Genomic DNA, 19,305 nt, shown 5'->3' with positions numbered 1-19,305 from the left:
AGATGCCAGACTCGAAGAAAAAGAACTGGAAAAATTATGAAATACCGCGACCTGGCCATCGAAAGTGCGCGATTATGGATGAAACGTGTAACAGTGATACCCATTGTCATCGGGGCACTGGGAACTATGTCCAAAAACTTTACAAAACACATCAAGAAATTGTAACTTCCTGCAATAACTCCAGCAAAGCTACAAAAAACTGCGCTACTTGGAACATCTTACATTTTAAGGAAATACCTGGTTGATACCTAGGATGCTGGCAGCAACCCTTGTCAACCATTAGTGCCAGTCAATTTGAGTGTTCAGTTGACTGAGTTTCATGTTTTATGAATAAGTTTTATTATAATAATAATAATAATAATAATAATAATAATAATAATAATAATAATAATAACAACAACAACAACAATAATAATAATAATAATCCCCAAGTGAGGCACTACCTTGACATGTTTGTGGGGCTTGTGTACTCTGAGGAAGATGAGAGCTATGCCAGAGGTTCAACCAAACTGGACAGGTCTCATCAGAGGAGTCAGACAAAGCGTCTCTCCCATAAAAAATATGATGAGATGTAAATTTCAGAAAGGTATACTGGCTCGGATGTCGCCCAGGTTAAGGTCCGCGCTAGATGTTGGAGTTCCTGATATCTGGTGAAAAATGGGCTATAGGACTCAGGACCGTTGGCTGAGCAACCAGGGCCAGCAGCTACAGAACTACTGGAAGAAAAGGTGTTTACCCATCGCAAATACAGAGTGATTGAAAACAAAGAAATAATGATCTGTTATTACAGATCAAGTCCAACAAGAAGAGAATATCTAAAATGAATGCACCAGTTCTGGAAAGAACAACAGCCAGAATCAGAAATAACAGAATAGAGACTAGCAGATCAATGTCGATTTATAACACAAAATAAAGTATTCACAGAAACAGAATTGAACGAACTGCAAAGGTTTACCCAGGGCAAAGAAATCAAAGCCTTGCCAGAAGTAACTCAGAATGTAGAGGCAAACCAGGGGAAGTTGGCACTAGAGGAAACCAGGCACCTCTTCCTCAGGAAGAACAAAGCCCTCTAACTAAAGAAATAAAAGAATTGAAATTGAAATTGAAACGACCAAAGTACTGCACCCAACAGACCAGTTTGGGAGACAACTTTTGAGGGGTTCTTAGTGCCTCTAGGTTTTTATGATCAGTCCATAACTCAAAAGGCACTTTACTTCCCTGAAGTAAATGGCGCCACATTAGTAGGGCCCACCTCACAGCGAAAGACTCCATTTCCCATACAGCCCATTGCCTTTCAGTGTCAGTTAGTTTCCTGGAGGTGTAGGCGCAGGGTTGTAGGTCTCCCTTTGGATTTCTCTGCAGAAGGACTGCTCCCACTGTGACATCACTTGCATCAGCTTGGATTATGAATTGCTCGTCAGGATCAGGGTGTTTGAGAACAGGTTCAGCAACAGATAGACTTTTTAGGCTTTTGAATGCCGCTTGGCATTCCACAGACCATGGCAGGGGCTGACAGGGTCGAGGCTCCCCTACCCCTTTTTCCAGTTTTCAGCAGTTCAATAAAGCTGTCTTAGCAAAAGAAGGAATGAATTGCTGGTAAAAGTTTGCGAACCCTAGAAACCTTTGAAGCTGCTTGCGGGTTCGTGGGGGCTGCCATTCTAGCAAAGCTTTGACCTTGGCAGGGTCCATCTCTATCCCTTCACTGGAAATCCTGTACCCAAGGTAGTCAAGGCGTTTTTGATGAAATTCACATTTAGAGAGTTTAGCATAAAGTTTCGTTTTCAGTATTTTTTTGAGTACCTCACGCACTAATCTTACATGCTCCACCATGGTTTTGGACTAAATAAGGATGTCATCAAGATAGACTAGGACCCCTTTATACAGGTGATCATGCAGCACTTGATTAATTGCATGAATACAGCAGGGGGCCCCTGGAGGCCAAAAGGCACAACCTTGAACTGAAAGCTTCACAGAGGGCTGTTGAAAGCTGTTTTCCATTCACCTCCCTCTTTAATTTGCACCCGGTAATAAGCCTCTCTTAAGTTCAATTTTGTGAAAAACTTCCCTTTTGCCAGATGGGCCAACATGTCCTTCATCAAGGGGAGCGGGTACATATTTTCTTTTTTTTTTTATTAAAGAGTTTTACAAAAACAAAATTTTACAATATATCCCCAAATTCCTCCCGCCCCAAACCCACCCACTTCCCCCCCACTTCCCCGAGCTAAATACAGGATTATAGTTACAATAATCATATTCTAAATAAAAATTATGCATAATATACAATTAACCAAATTCATAATGTGCTTTAACTCCCCTTTAACATAACTACAAACAAAGTACCAATAACAATATCCCACTAAAATCTACTCATAAGCTAAATGGAACTTTTTAGTCCCATATTTGTTCTGAATATAATTTATCCATCTCCTCCAAACTGAAATATATCTTTCCTGTGAATGATCTTTCAAATAAGCAGAAATCTTAGACATTTCTGCAAGATTCGAAACTTTAAACACCCATTCTTCTATAGTGGGCAAACTATCCTTCTTCCAATATTGTCCCACCAGTAACCGTGCTGCTGTTATCATGTTCAACATCAAGTGTTTCTTTAACATCACAATCTACAACAATACCCAATAAAAACAATTGCGGAGAAAACTTTATCTTTCTCTTAAAAATCTTTTGAATGTTCCACCAAATTTTGATCCAAAAAGCTTTTATATTTCTACAAGTCCACCACATGTGAAAATAGGTAGCTTCTAAACTACCACATCTCCAACATTTAGACTGTAAATTAGGATACATGTTGGACAACTTCTTGGGATCCAGATGCCATCTATAAAACATTTTATAAAAATTTTCTCTTAAATTTTGAGCCTGAATAAATTTAACATTTCTGACCCAAATTATCTCCCAGGTGTCCAACGAAATTGGTTCCTGAATATTTTGTGACCACTTTATCATACAGTCTTTAACCAGTTCCGTTTCCGAATCCAATTCAATTAAAGCATTATATATCCTCTTTATATGTGCACAATTTAAATCTCTAATTTGTTTTACTAAATTTTGATCTGTAATTGTGATGCCAACCTTTTGATCTGACTTCCACCTAGCTTTCAATTGGGTATATTGAAACCAAGAGTAACTTATGTTTTCTTGTCTTAACTCCTCTAATGATTTAAGTTGCCAATCAGTCCCTTGCAATCTAAGTAGTTCCTTATAAGAAACCATATCCATACTCACTCCCATAGATACGCCCTCTATCACGTGTCCAGGAATTCCCCAAATCGGTATTTTATAATTTAACTTATAATAATACTTTTTCCAGACACACAATAAAGCACTTCTAAGAATATGGGATTTAAAAGCCCTGTCCACCTTCTTATCGTAAAGCAAATATGCATGCCATCCATATACCAAATCCCATCCCTCAAGATAAAGTATTCTCTTGTTAGTTAAATTAAGCCAATCACTAACCCACGTCAAGGCAACCGCATCATAATACAATTTCAAATTCGGCGCCTTGAGTCCCCCTCTTTCCCTAGCATCTTGTAAAATCTTAAATTTAACTCTTGGTTTTTCCCCGCCCAAATAAATTTATTAATACCCTTCTGCCATTGATCCTTTTTCAATATAGGTATCATTTGAAACAAAAAGAGAAACTTTGGTAGAACTTTCATTTTAACAACTGCAATTCTTCCCAGTAATGATAATTGTAATTTTTTCCAATTATTTAAGTCCCTTTGTACCTTCAACCATAGTGTTTCATAATTATTCTTATACAATTTTACATTTGAGGCTGCAATATATACTCCTAAAGATTTAACCTTCTTCACTATTTCAAAACCTGTTAATTTAGATAACATATCCCTTTCACTCATAGATAAGTTCTTAGATAATATCTTAGTCTTATTACTATTCACCTTAAACCCAGAAACCTTACCATACTGAGTTATAATTTCCATCAAATCTATAACCGACTGTAACGGTTGGGATACTGTCACAACCAAGTCATCAGCAAAAGCTCTCAATCTATAATCATTCTGTTTTATTTTAATTCCCTTTATCATAGAGGACTCTCGAATTTTGATTAATAAAATCTCTAATGTTAAAACAAACAATAATGGTGATAGGGGGCAACCCTGTCTTGTACCTTTTTCAATTTTAAAGGTCTCTGTTAATCCCCCGTTAATTATAATTTGTGCAGTTTGTTGTTGATATATAACTTTAATAGCATGTAGAAAACCTTCTCCAAAATTCATCTCCTCAACAACTCTTAATAAAAATTGCCAATTCAATTGGTCAAAGGCTTTCTCTGCATCCAAAAATATCAATGCTGCAGGGACTTGGTTGTTCTTATCCAAGTATTTAAGCAGGTTAACAATTTGTCTTACATTATATTTCATATACCTCCCAGATATAAATCCCGATTGATCACTATGAATCATTTGTTTCAAAACTTGCATTAATCTATTGGCCAGTACTTTAGCAAAAATCTTATAATCTGTATTTAAAAGCGATATAGGTCTATAATTTTTAGGTTGAGTAAGGTCTTGATCCTCCTTTGGAATCAACGATACAAAAGCTGTCCTCCATGATGGAGGAACTACACCTCCAGTCTGAATTTCATTAAACAAAATCTTTAAGGGTTCAATCATTTCAGGCAACAACTTATTATAGTAAATTGCTGTTAATCCATCCGTTCCCGGAGCCTTGCCCAATTTCAACTGTTTAATAACTAAAGAAATTTCTTCTGATGTAATTGGGCAGTTCATCTCAAGTTGTTGTTCTTGTGAAAGTCTTGGAAAATGAGCTCCCTGTAAATACTTGTCTATATCTAAAGCTTGTATATTTTCTTTAGAATATAATTTCGAGTAAAAATCTAAAAAACTCCTCTTAATCAAATTTTGTTGGTAGACCTCTTTGCCTTTATATTCTATTTTATCTATAGTACGTGATTTCTGTTTTTTCCTTAATTGATAAGCCAACCATCTACCAGGCTTATTGGCGTTGCAAAAAGTATTGTGTTTGGCATAGCGCAAATTAGTTGCTACTTGATCAGCCAGTAGCATATTAAATTGTTCTTTCAATAAATGAATTGAGATCCTTAAATTATTATCCAATGGATTCAAAATGAGCTTTTTCTCCTTAGTTTTAATCTCTTCCTCAATATCTAAACGTTTTTGCATTTGCTTACGCCTATAAGCATTATTCATATAAATCAAAACCCCTCTCATATAGGCTTTACTAGCATCCCAAACCATTTCCATCGAGGTACCTTTATGCATATTTGTGACAAAAAATTCTTTCATATGTTCTCTACATTTCTGCAAAAACAAGTCATTTGTAAATAAATTCTCATTCAGCCTCCAGGATCTCCTACTAGCGTCTTCAGCGAAGAACTCCAACCAAACAGGACTATGGTCAGACATTGTCCTAGGAAAAATCTTAACGTTCTTAACCGAAGAAGAAAGATCAGTAGTAATCAAAATAAAGTCAATCCTGGAGAAAGATTTATGTCTATCCGAAAAAAAAGTAAAATCTCTGTCTCTCATATTCCTTTCCCGCCATACATCTCTTAATTCCAGATCTTCCTTCAAATCAAAAAAAGCTTTAGGCAATTTTGAATTAAAAAAGTTTTTAGAAGATCCCTTCTTGTCTTCAGATGGCACCAAAACCCCATTCCAGTCCCCCATCATAATAACAGATTTGTAATCCAGTTCAATTAGTCTCTGATGTAAAAATTTAAATTTTTTTTGCTGTTGTTGATTTGGAGCATATAATCCAATAAGAAGAACTTTCTTTCCTTGTAGTATTAATTCAATACTAACATATCTCCCTTGTTTATCCGATTCAATCAATCTTGCCGAGAAGTCTTTTCTTAAGTAAATAACCACTCCAGCCTTCTTGTCCGGAGCAAAAGATGCAAAATGTGTTCCCAATCGGGAATTAATCAGATATTTTTGATCTTTTAATGCAATATGTGTCTCTTGTAAGCAAACAATGTCATTTTTATGTTGTTTCAGATAAAAAAATACTTACTTTCTTTTCTGTGGTGAATTTAACCCATTAACATTCCATGTCAGGAACTTCACCATCTCTGGTGACCATGAGCCTTTGGAACAAGGCCTGAAGATCAGCTGTTGCTCTCTTAGGACGTGCTCCTCCCACAGGCTCTGAAACAGCCGCATCTTGCGTAGCTGGACCAGTTACAGGCTTTTGTTTTTGCTCTTTTTCCATACGCTTATATGCAGCTCTTGTCATCCTCTGTTCTTTTGGATCTTCCTTTAATGCCAAACTCTGCTCCATGGCCTCCGCCTTCTGCATCTCCTCGAGAGGCAATGACATTGCCCCTTCACTCAATTGTTTATCATCTTGTCTTACTTCTGTTCTTTTAATTCGGGGAGACGGTGGTAAACCTGCTTTCAGGACCTTGGTGTAGAAATCTTTTGCTTTTAAAATTGTATCCAATCTGTATCTGGTCCCTGCATAATTTACCACAATTCCAATAGGTATTTCCCATCTGAACTGGATTTGTCACTTCTTAAGCTCATCAGACAAAAAGGCAAAGTCTTTCCTCTTTCTAAGAATTTTTGAAGGTATCTCCTTTAAAATCATAATATCTTGGCCTGCAATCTGAAATTTTTCCCGATAAAAAGCCTGGATAATAGAATTTCTGGTTGATCTCCTGGAAAAATAAATCACTACGTCTCTAGGTAGACCTTTTTGCCTAGCAATCCAGGAGTTAACCCTAAATGTCTTATCCATTTCCTTAAATAGTTCTTCAGGTTCACATTTCAAAACAGGAGCCACTGCTCGTGCTATTTCCCATTCCAAATCTTCTTTAGGATTCTCTTTGAGGCCTCTGATACGCAAAGCAAACTCCATGTTCTTATATTCTGATATAGTAACCTTGTCTTCTGTTCTGTCAATCTTGGCCTCTGCTCTATCAATCTTCTGTTCAGCATCAATAATTTTATTTTCCAAATTCTCCACATACTCCATAACTGAGTCCACACGAACATCCAGGCGTTCTATATGTGCAGCCAAACCCTGGAGTGCGAGCACTATATCTTCCCTGATCTGGTTGTTTTGATTAACGAATTCTTCCCTTGTTTTCTGTATTTCTTGCTGCAAAACTTGTGTAGACTGCATCACAACTTGCTGAATGTCTGTCAGTGTAAATGCAGGAGGTGGGGGAGAGGGTGGTTGTACTGTAGGTTTCATCGAAGTCTGCCCTGCAGCTTGTGGTATAGGTGAGGAAATAACATTCTTAGAAAGTGGAGGCCCTCCCCCACGTCTCGCAGCCATCTCTTAGGTTTCGATTTCTTCTTTCACCCAGCAGAATCAAAGTTCAGAAAAAAAGGGAAGAAAAAATAACAATTCTCTCAAAGTTCTTAACCTTCAATAAGAAGAAAAGGGAACAGGCTTTCAAATAAGCAAAATCCGATACTGGATAAAGTCAGTTGCAAATTGTGTCTCTTGCTTTGTAGCAAAATATAACAATTTTCAAACACAGTCACTTCACACAGGAGAGAAACATTCCAGCGCCATTTTTACTCCATTTCAAACTTGAAACTTGAAGAAGATAATAAAACTGAGTTAAAGTTAAAATCCAATTTGAAAATTCAGATCTTCCTGCTTTGCTCTGCCTGCTTTTCAAAGGAACAAAATACTCACAATCCCCTCTAAGCAGCAGGTGCAGTTGTCGCGTCTTGTTCCACTCCTTTTGGAGCGAAGACGTCCTGAGAGCGGAGAAAGCCTGGGCTCTGAGGGGGCTCACCCTGTTATCCCCCAAACTACTTGGGAGAATCGCAGGGGAGCTCTACCTCTACCCAGGCAAGCTTGCCTCTCCCTCTTCTCCCGAGGGAGAAGCTCCAGCGCCGCGGAACAGCTGATTTTCGCTGCCTCCGGGCGTTTTGACGCTTCCCAGGATCGGGCGGCTTCAGAACGCTGCCATTCGGCGCGGCAGTGCTACCGGAAGTCAGCGGGTACATATTTTCTACACTGACCGCATTTAACCCTTTAAAATCAACGCTCCACCTCAGTGATCCATCTTTTTTCTCCTTAAAAAGAATGGGGGCAGCCACACGTGATTTTGTGGGTTGGATGAAACTTCTGGCTAGATTTTTGTCAATGTATCCCCTCAGTTCTTTTAACTCTCTGGGCATCATTGAATACATTTTTGGCTTAGGGAGTTTGGCTCCCAGTAGGATTTCAATCCCACAGTTGCCGGGAGGGGGGAGGGGGGGAGAGGTTGTCACATTCCTTTTCACTGAAAGGTTCCACTAAATCTCAGTATTCACTTGGTATAAGTTGGATCCCTGGAATGGGTTCTATGGCCGCTCTTAATAGTTCAAGGAACTGTCCTTGGTCTTCAATAGCGACAGCTCCCTGCACTTCGCTGGGTGTGGTAGAAGGGAGGGGTCCTGTCCCTAACCTTAATGTCCTCGCTCCATCCTCCCACCAAATCAAGGGACACCATTTATTGAGCCAAGCTAGTCCGAGAATGACGGCCTCAGTCATTTTTGGGACCACTATGAAGCAGATGATTTCCCAGTGCTCCCCCATTTCTAAACACACTGGCTCAGTTAGGTGTGTAGCAGGAGCTCACCCAATAAGAGACCCGTCTGCCTGTTCGAATCTCATGGCTAGGGGCAGTAGCTTAGCGCAAATTCCTACGGAGGTTGATTATGCAACGGGTGCAAGCCGAGTCAATTAAGACGTTTAAGTCCATTTGGGCTCCTGTTTGGGGTACTATGATTTTCCCGGAAATGGTAAAAGGCGGGATGGGTTGACTCACCATTGGGTCTACCTCTTCGTCATCACTGTAATCAAGAGTCACTCTGGCAGTTTTCTGGCACAGAATGAGGCTTTCTCTTTGGCTTTGCTGTGGCGGCAGGTGCACTCTTGGCTTGGGGAAATGGGACCGGACACTCAGCTGCTCAGTGCCCTAGTTGGCCACACCTGAAACACTTGATCGGTGACCCGGCTGGCGCTCGAAAGGAACCGGTGGTTGCAGTAGCTGGGGGGCATCGGGCCACTTGTCGTCTCTCTTGGACCCGTCTTGGTCTGAACTCAGAGGTGGTAGTCTTCAGGTGGTGATCCAGTTCAATGTCCAAGGTTATAGTCATGCGGCACCATTCACGGAGCTGATTGGGAACTCCTCAGTAGGTGCATGCCTGGAACAAATCTCGATCTAGCCCCGCTCTGAAGTGGTGGATTAGTGAGCGCTACGGCCACGCTCTGAGCCTGCCAGCCACCTTCCAAAACTCAGACATAATCTTTAGCTGGTCTTCCTCTCTGCTTCAGGTCATGGAGATCTTTCTTGGCTTGCAGGGCATGAGACTCATCCTCAAACCTGGCTCTCAGCTCACCAATGAACAGATTGATGTCTCACAACTCTGGTGCCTGTTCATCATGTAGGGTGGTCACCCACTCGGCTGCTTCCCCCTCGAGGTTCGCTGCTACAGCATCACCCATCCTAGCCCCATCAGGGTAAGTACAAGCGTGGTGGTTCAGGTGGGCCCACACATGGTTCAGGAAGAAAGACAGCTTCTCAGGGTCTCAATTAAATGTGGGTTTGATAGGAGGTGGATATATAATAATAATAATAATAATAATAATAATAATAATAATAATAATAATAATAATAATAATAATAATAATAATAATAATAATAATAATAATAATAATAATAATAATAATAATAATTTAATTTCTATACCGCCCTTCTCCCAAAGGACTCAGGGCGGTGTACAGGGCAATAGATACAATAAAATACAGTGTACAAAAGTTAAGATAGAATTAAATATTAAGCCCAATTACAGTAAAATTAATTAAAATTAATATTAAAATTCCCAAACCCATCAGACCAGGCCAGCTAATTCAAATAAATAAGTTTTTAGGTCACGGCGGAAGGAGCGAAGGTCAGGAGCCATCCGGAGCTCAACCGGTAAACGGTTCCAAAGGTCTGGCACGCCCACAGAGAACGCCCTCCCCCTGGGGGTCGCCAGTCGACACTCTCTGACCGACGGCACCCTGAGGAGGCCCTCTCTGTGGGAGCGCACTGGACGAAGGGAAGTTGATGCCGGCAGCAGGTGCTCCGGTAAGTAAACCGGACCCATGCCATTTAGGGCTTTATAGGTCATCACCAGCACCTTGAATCTCACCCGGAGGGCAACCGGAAGCCAATGCAGCTCGCGGAGTAGAGGTGTTACATGGGAGTATCGGGAGACCCCCAACACCACTCGCGCGGCTGCATTCTGCACCAGCTGAAGCCTCCGCATGGTCCTCAAGGGCAGCCCCATGTAGAGAGCATTGCAGTAGTCTAAACGAGAGGTCACGAGCGCATGAGTGACTGTATGCAAGGCATCCCGGTCCGGATAGGGCCGCAACTGGCGCACCAGGCGAACCTGGGCAAAGGCCCCCCTAGTCACAGCTCCTATATGATCTTCCAAGGAGAGCTGTGAATCTAGGAGGACACCCAAGTTGCGAGCCCTATCTACAGGGGGTAATAGCTCACCCCCCATAGTTAGAGGTGGAATAATCTGAATTTCCCAAGATGCCGACACGCACAACCACTCAGTCTTGTCGGGATTGATCCGAAGCCTGTTCTTCCCCATCCAGACCCGAACCGCCTCCAGGCAACGGGACATCACATCGAGCGCATCACTGGGGTGGTTTGGGGTGGAGATGAAGAGCTGGGTATCATCAGCATACTGATGATACCCAACCCCAAAACCACGAATGATCTCACCCAGTGGCTTCATATAGATGTTGAACAGGAGAGGCGAGAGGACCGACCCCTGAAAAACTCCACAAATGAGAGGCCTCGTGGCTGACCTCTGCCCTCCTGCCAACACCAATTGCAAACGTCCCAGGAGGTAGGAGGAGAACCACTGCAACACAGTGCCTCCCACTCCCAACCCCCTGAGACGCCGAAGTAAGATACCATGGTCGATGGTATCAAAAGCCGCTGAGAGGTCTAACAGGACTAGGACAGAGGAGCAACCCCTGTCCCAAGCCCGCCAGAGATCATTCACCAGCGCGACCAATGCTGTCTCTGTGCTGTACCCGGGCCTGAAGCCCGATTGGTACGGGTCCAGATAATCAGCTTCCTCCAGGAACAAAGGGAGCTGATGCGCCACCACGCTCTCAACAACCTTCGCAAGAAAGCGAAGGTTGGAGACCGGACAATAGTTGTTTAAAACAGCTGGCTCCAGGGAAGGCTTCTTGAGGAGGGGTCTCACCACTTCAAGGCGGTGGGAAAACTACCCTCACTCAAAGAAGCAGTTATCACTGCCTGGAGCCAGCCTCGTGTCCCCTCCCGAGCCGCATAGACCAGCCAGGAGGGGCACGGGTGCAATAAACATGTGGTGGAACTCAGCTTCCCCATGATCCTGTCCACATCTTCCAGAGTCACAGGATCGAACTCCTCCCAGATAACATCACCAAGAACGCCCATGTCCTCACCGTCAGACTCTGCCCAGTCGGAGTTCAAACCGGTCTGGATCCGAGCGATTTTGTACGACAGATGTTGGCTAAACTCCTCGGCACGACCCTGCAAGGGCTCCTCCCTCACCTCCTGATTAAGGAGGGAGTGGGTCACCCTAAACAGGGCGGCCGGGCAATTATCTGCGGATGCGATGAAGGTAGCAAAGTAATTAGACCTTCCCATCCTCATCGTCGCGAGATAAGACCTCATAGAGGATCTTAGTCGCAATCGGTCGGATTCAGACCGGCTGGATCTCCAACAGCTCTCTAGGCCCCGTCTCCGACGCTTCATCTCCCGGAGTTCCACGGAGAACCATGGAGCCTACTGGGATCTGCACCGGGTCAGGGGCCGCATGGGTACAACTCGGTCGAGTGCCTCCGTGGCTGCCTTTTGCCAGGCTTCCACTAGGGCCTCGGCCGAGCTGTGAGCGAGGGCGGCAGGTGGGGACCCAAGCGCCGCCTGGAACCGCTCACGGTCCATTAAGTGCCTAGGGCGGAACCATCTTGTTGATTCAACGACCCCACGACGGGGAGTGGCAAAACGGAAGATCAGCCGCAGGAGATGATGATCAGTCCATGACAGGGGCATAACAATTGGGGAACCCCCACCCAGATCATCTAACCACCGTCCAGATAGGAAAACCAAATTGAGTGTGTGACCCCCCCATGAGTCAGGCCCTGAATTACTTGCATCAGGTCCATGGCCGTCATGGAAGCCATGAACTCCCGAGCTAACTCAGATGATCCCCCCAGGGATGGTAGATTGAAGTCACCCAAAATCATAAATTTGGGGAACTCAATCACCAAACCCAAGAGGATGTCGAGAAGCTCAGGCAGGGCTGCTGCTACGCGACTAGGCGAAAGGTACACCAGCAGCAAGCCCAACTGAGCCCTAGGGCCACATCTCAGGAGGAGAGACTCACACCCGGATATTTGGACAACGGTGGCCTCCCGCGGACATATAGGCTGTGGTCCCCAGTATGCTTGTTGTATGCCCGGTCGCAGGTGTTGGAGTCATGGGGGAGCCACATCGTGAAGCCCTCTTGGCTGGGCTCCCAGGCTTGCAGGGCACCAATCTCTTTCAGGACTACACCAGTGCACAGGGCTTGACACTAAGACTAGCCGGGATAGTGGTGAAGCAGCACGAGCCATCGCAATCAGGCTTGGGCTTCGCTGGAGAGGAGGGAGCGTTGGAGAGCTTCTGCGTTCTCATCTGCTGGATATCAGATGGCAAGCAACCAGTTCTACTTCTCCCATCTCAAGTCGGTGGAACTTCTCTCTTAATTTCTCAACTGAGTGGCTGTGGATGGCAGTCAGGTACTTCCACTCCGAGTCATCCCAGCCAGCTTCACCTTTCTCAGCACAGGTGATCGAAGGCTGTAGGACGAAATCAGTGGGAACTCTGCCTCTGCAGCTTTAGGGGTGCTCCACTGCTGAGAGGTAATCGGCCAATCAAGTTCCCCTAGGGTCAAGGTTCCGCCCAGTTGCCCCTGGCCCTCCGACAAGAGTAGGAGGCCCACTCTCTACCTGAGCGGTAGCCTGCGCTCCAGCAGCCGATGGCACACTAAGGCTAGAGGACGCCTTTCCTCTCTTCTCTATCTCAGATTCTTCCCTAAGTCTTCATCGTCCTCCTACAGGTGTTAGGTAGGCAACTGGGGCTAAGGACCCGAATTATTAAAATTTTAGGTGTCTTGGTTTAATGTCATGGTTCCGATACATGAGACCAATTAAAGAAAAACTCCGAGGCTTGAGTTTTCCTCTAAGAACATGTTTATTGGTTACAAAGTATCGGCACAGACAAAAGTGAAAACAAGACTAAAGTGCTCTCCAAAAAGTAACAGTATTACGAAGTTAAACTTCCCACCCCATAGCCTATGCAATCAACTATGTTTCCCAATAGAATAGTTTGGCGGGCTTTCTAACATTAGGTTCAACCCCCCCAGCCAAAGGAACAGAAATGACCTTGGTTCCCATGGGACAGAGAATTGTTTACACTAGTATAAAACTTCCCAATCCTCCCCCCAATCTTGTGGCAACCAAAAACGAGCAAGATGGCTTCAGCCAGTTTTGTTGCAGAGTTGACACATGCTTCATTCTGCTACAAAATTTACTCAAAAGTCAGCTAGCCTTTCTCCATATCAGGTAAAAGATTGAGCATTTGAAATCAGAGAACAAGAGCAGAATTTTAAAAGTGCTTATATCTTATTGCTCTGTATGCCTGAACCTGAAAAAAAAACCCAAAATCCTGTCCAAGTTCCATATTCTATGGAAAGAGGATCATAATCCTGAAACCTAAGTAAATTATGCATGTTAAATAAATTTGCATGATTTTTTTCCATTGTCTCCTATATAATTTATGCTTTTTCTCTTGCTAATTCTTAGAACTTCTAAGTAAATTCCAGAACACTTTTTCTCCCATTCTGTTTTAGTAGACATTATTCATACTCAATTGACAATATCTTTGCAACAATGTGGCTTATGCCAAAATCCAGTAAGCCATGTCTGTAGCTTTTGTGCAATTCTATGGAATTATAGTACATGTAAGAGATCTCAAATCACTACAGAACTAACCTAGTGATATTACACATTAGCCCTCAGAAATTCTGGAGATTTTATAAAATGAAACTCTTAAGGATATCCTGAAGCTGATTGGTCAGCAGTCAAATAGATAAAGAATGACTAAGTTACCTGTCTGTGGTCTCTAAAAGTTTCTGAACAATTAATTCAAAGGATGAGGATAAGCAGTAGGTTGCAGGCTCTTGGTCATCAGCCACATCAGCAGCTTCATAAGCAGCTTCTGCCAAACTAGAAAAAGCCTGAAAAATATTAAGTGTCAATAATTTAGAAGTTGACAATTTCAGGAAGCTTCCTATTTAGGTAAGCTACTGTTTTCAACCTAAGTAATTAATTTCCCAATGTTGACACCAACCTTTGCATCCTTGTTTAATATTTGCAGTAGTGGCAAATATCTATAGCTTGGGTATAGGATGAGGGTGAAGGTTCATTCTCCAAGCTTGTGGGTTGGTTTCCAAACATTTCATTACCAGGCTAGGTAACATCTTCAGCAGCATTTCAGGAATGTCTGTGTCAGTGCTATTCTGTTTATAAGGGCTTGAGGTGTGGGTGTGTCAAGTGAGGGTCTTGTGATGGGTCAGGTGTGAGTCATCAGAGAGAGGCTTGTGATAGGTCTTGTGATGGGGAGGTTACTTCAGGTCAGGGTCGTTGGAGGGTGTGAATTATCTGGGTCAGGTGTGAGTCATCAGTGAGAGGCTGGTGATGGGTCTTGGGATGGGAAGATTACATCAATTACCCTGACCTGATGTAACCTCCCCATCCTCTCTGGTGACTCACATCTCCCAATTCCACTATTTGATGAATTAATAAGAAATCAAACAATAGGTCTATCACCAAACATTTTTGTCTTAGTGCCAATGTTTTACCTGTAACTTTATACAGGTAGTCCTCAACTTACGTATGACCATTTGTGTAATGACCTTCTAAAGTTATGAAGGTGCTGAAAAAATTGACTTATGACTGTTGCAGTGTCCTTTGTGGTCATGTGATCAAAATTTGGGTGCTTGGCAACTGTCATGCATTTACGATAGTTGCAGCGTCCTGGGATTACCTGATCACCATTTACGATCCTCCCAGGGGACTTCTGACAAACAAATTCAATAGGGGAATCTGGATTCACTTAATGATTGCAGTGATTTGCTTAACCACCATGGCAAAAAAGCTCATAAAAACATGTGCAACTTAACTACATTACTTAGTGACAGAAATTCTGGTCCCAATTGTCATAAGTCGAGGACTACCTGTACATTTGGAACAAGTGCAGATTCTAAACCATAAGCCTTTTTTCTAATTTATCCAACACTCAAACGTCTATTCAGAATAAGGATTCTGACTTACCCAGCAGACATTGGAGGCCACTCTTGGCTCTGCACTCAAGCCTTCAATTAGACACTGCAGCAATGGAGTGAGGTAAATATCATTTATGGCTGCTTCAGGTAGCAGCTCGCAAATCCGACCTACAGTCCACGCAGTTGTATCTCTGACTACTACGCTGGGATCCTTCATTAACTCTATAAGAGTAGGCATAGCCTAGGAGATAAATGGCTTATTAAGTCAATCCGTTCAAGACATCTTATGTCTTAGATAATGTTCAAGACACATTTCAAAACCCTTATGTTTTCATGTCCCTTCAACCAAAAGGACTCAATTAGATCCCAAGCCAGGCAAGGTGTAAGGTATGTTATGTTCTGGGTTCAGACCCATGTATATTTGAAATGGAATCAATATGCTATTCTAGTACGAGTTACCCTAAAATACTGAATAATACAATATTGTGACTAAAATATATCACTTAAAGATAGATATTCAAGTTCACTGGTTTGCCATGAAATATTCAACAAGCGAACTTGAACCAATTTAACAATGTAGTTGTCAGAATCCATTTATATTTCATTTCTAACTATCTCCCCCCTTCATGGATTACTGCCTTGTCGTGGCGAAGGGGCTTGCGTAATTCAATGAAGCTATGAGCTATGCCGTGCAGGGCCACCCAAGACGAAAAGGTCATAGCAGAGAGTTCTGACAAAACGTGATCCACTGGAGAAGGAAATGGCAACCCACTCCAGTATCTTTGCCATGAAAACCCTATGGACAGTACCAAAAGGCAAAACGATATGACGCTGTAAGATGAGCCCCTCAGGTTGGAAGGCATCCAATATGGTACTGGGAAAGAGCACAGGGCTAGTACTAGTAGCGCCAGAAAGAATGAAGCGACTGGGCCAAAGCCGAAAGGACGCTCAGCTGTGGATGTATCTGGTGGTGAAAGAAAAGTCCGATGCTGTAAAGATTTTTTCTCCATAGGAACCTGGAATGTAAGATCCATGAATCAAGGAAAGCTGGACGTGGTCAAACAAGAGATGACAAGACTGAACATCGACATCTTAGGAATCAGCGAACTAAAATGGACAGGAATGGGTGAATTGAATTCAGATGACCATCAGGTATACTACTGCGGGCAAGAATCCCTCAGAAGAAATGGAGTAGCCTTCATAGTCAATAAAAGAGTATGAAAAGCAATACTGGGATACAATCCCCAAAGTGACAGAATGATCTCAGTTTGAATCCAAGGCAAACCATTGAATATCACAGTAGTCCAAGTCTATGCCCCAACCACCGGTGCTGAAGAGGATGAAATTGACTGGTTCTATGAAGCCCTACAGCGCCTTATAGAACTAACACCAAAAAATGATATCCTTATCATCATGGGGGATTGGAATGCTAAAGTAGGAAGCCAAAAGATAACCGGAATAACAGGCAAGTTTGGCCTTGGAGTACAAAATGAAGCAGGGCACAGGCTGATAGAATTTTGTCAAGAGAATACAATGGTCATAGCAAACACTCTTTTCCAACAACCCAAGAGACGGCTCTACACATGGACATCACCAAACGGTCAACACAGAAATCAGATTGACTATGTGCTCTGCAGCCAAAGATGGAGAAGCTCTATACAGTCAGTAAAAACAAGACCAGGAGCTGACTGTGGCTCAGACCATGTGCTTCTCATTGCAAAGTTTAGGCTTAAACTGAAGAAAGTAGGGAAAAGCACTAGGCCACTCAGGTATGAATTAAATCATATCCCTGTTGAATATACAGTAGAGGTGACAAATAGATTTAAGGAATTAGATCTGATAGACAGAGTGCCTGAAGAACTACGGACAGAGGTTCGCAACATTGTACAACAGGTAGCAACCAAAACCATCCCAAAGACAAAGAAATGCAAGAAAGCAAAATGGTTGTCTGAGGAAGCTTTGCAAATAGCTGAGGAAAGAAGGGAAGTGAAAGGCAAGGGAGAAAAAGAAAGATACGCCCAATTGAATGCAGAATTCCAGAGAATAGCTAGAAGAGATAAAAATGCCTTCTTAAATGAACAGTGCAAAGAAATAGAAGAAAACAATAGAATAGGGAGGACCAGAGATCTCTTCAAGAAAATTGGAGAGACGAAGGGAACCTTTAATGCAAAAATGGGCATGATAAAGGACCAAAATGAGAGGGACCTAACAGAGGCAGAAGAGATTAAGAAGAGGTGGCAAAATTACACAGAAGAACTATACAAGAATGAACTTAACGTCCCTGATAATCATGATCAGGTGGTCAATGACCTCAAGCCAGACATCCTAGAATGTGAAGTGAAGTGGGCCTTAGAAAAGCTGAGCAACAACAAAGCTAGTGGAGGTGACAGTATTCCAGCTGAGCTATTCAAAATCTTAAAAGACGATGCAGTAAAAGTGCTACACTCAATTTGCCAGCAAATTTGGAAAACTCAACAGTGGCCACAGGATTGGAAAAGATCAGTGTCAATATCCCGTCCTGTAGATGACGAAGTAGCAATACTCACACCAGGAACGAGAGACGACCCACAAAGGAAATGTGCTTTATTCAAAATACAGCAAACCGAGGCAGGAAAAAAGTCAGCGTTGGCTGCTCACTGCACCCAACGCTGTTTATATAGCTAACGGACACCACGCCCAACAAGCTAGCATCCGCCCACCCCCCTATATGTACACCACTCCTCCCCTTTCTTTCCCTTTTTGATCTGCTGTTCGTCGATGCACAACATGCCCTGTTCCTCCAGGTACGTACTCCCTATCAACCCCACCCCGAAAGTCACCCCGCCCCACCACCCTACACCACGCTAGCTGTTCCCAACCTAAGGCTGTTCCCCTCACGGCTCCAGGTCCTGGTCTCCCCCACAGCCCATTATTGTCCCCTTAACCCCCAGCCAAAAGGCCCCAGCGGCAACCCATGTGTAGGCAGGGAGTGGGTGTGAATCCCCCCCCTATGTCCAAAGCGTTAATCCGTTGGTGGGAGGAGGAGGCCCGGAACGACAACCGTGCGCCAGTCTCCTTGCCGGTAACCCCCTCTGCGGGCATAACGATACCGGCTGACCCGGTCTCCTCGCCTGCAGGGCCATTCTGCGCAGGCGTGACTTCTGTGGACAGCCGAAAGTCCTTGCAGCAGCCGGCAACCCAGTCGGCCGGGTCCTTTTGCGCAGGCGCAGTCTCCGAGGCCACACGGGAGAGCCGAGTAACAGGCAGACCGGCCTCCCAGCCTGCCAGTCCTCTCCGCGTCGGCGCGGTCTCTGGATGTGCCCAAAGACGCCGGCAACCGTCCGGTGCAGGCGCAGTCCCTGGAGGTGCTCGAGGACTCCGGCAACCGTCTGGAGCAGCTTGGGAGCGCATGGGTTGTCCGGGAGGGGCAGCGGCTGCCGGGCCGCTCCCTTGGCCATTGGAGCCGCTTGTCCGATGGCTGGGAGGGGTGTGTGTGCTGAAGGGGACCCACAGGCGTGGCACACCACCCCTCGCTGAACGTCGGGCCCGCGTGGATCGACAATCAGTTTACATTCCAATTCCAAAGAAAGGCAGTGCCAAAGAATGTTCAAACTATCGCACCATTGCACTCATTTCACATGCTACTAGTTATTCTCAGCCCCGTCGGGAGAGTAGGGGAAAAAATACAACCGGAACGAGTGCCAAGTCCACAGGGAAAAGTTTATTGTCCACAGACAGCAATTCCAGGGAAAACAAAGTCAGCGTTGGCCGCTACCTGCGGCCAACGCCGCTAAATACCCACCGAAAGCAAACGCCCACACTCCACCCAACCGCACCCACATCCGCCAATCTCCTACTTAAGGCCCGCCCATCCCAGGAAAGGACCTTTCGGCTCTCACCCTGACACCCAGCACCCCCACCGTCCCGGTAAGCCCCCACCCGTGACCACGACCCACCACCATCATGT

At 43.9% G+C, this 19,305-nt stretch overlaps 1 protein-coding gene across 1 annotated transcript in view; it reads right to left on the bottom strand.

Moving 5' to 3' along the window:
• The window catches only part of LOC308676253 (importin subunit beta-1-like), a gene marked incomplete at its 5' end in the record, with an annotated part of 67,778 nt that extends 48,982 nt beyond the window's left edge, over positions 1-18,796 (bottom strand). Inside the window, 3 exons of the mRNA XM_081342067.1 lie at positions 14,185-14,312; positions 15,409-15,600; positions 18,449-18,796. Of these exons, the coding sequence (XP_081198193.1) occupies positions 14,185-14,312; positions 15,409-15,600; positions 18,449-18,796 (668 nt within the window). The remainder of the gene's footprint in view (positions 1-14,184; positions 14,313-15,408; positions 15,601-18,448) is intronic.
• Between the last annotated feature and the right edge of the window lie 509 nt (positions 18,797-19,305).

This window comes from Vipera berus (assembly GCF_964194415.1).
Source record: "Vipera berus genome assembly, chromosome: W".
Taxonomy (NCBI): domain Eukaryota; kingdom Metazoa; phylum Chordata; class Lepidosauria; order Squamata; family Viperidae; genus Vipera; species Vipera berus.
The sequence above is the reverse complement of the archived record's forward strand: the minus strand, read 5'-3'. Positions and strand labels throughout refer to the sequence as shown.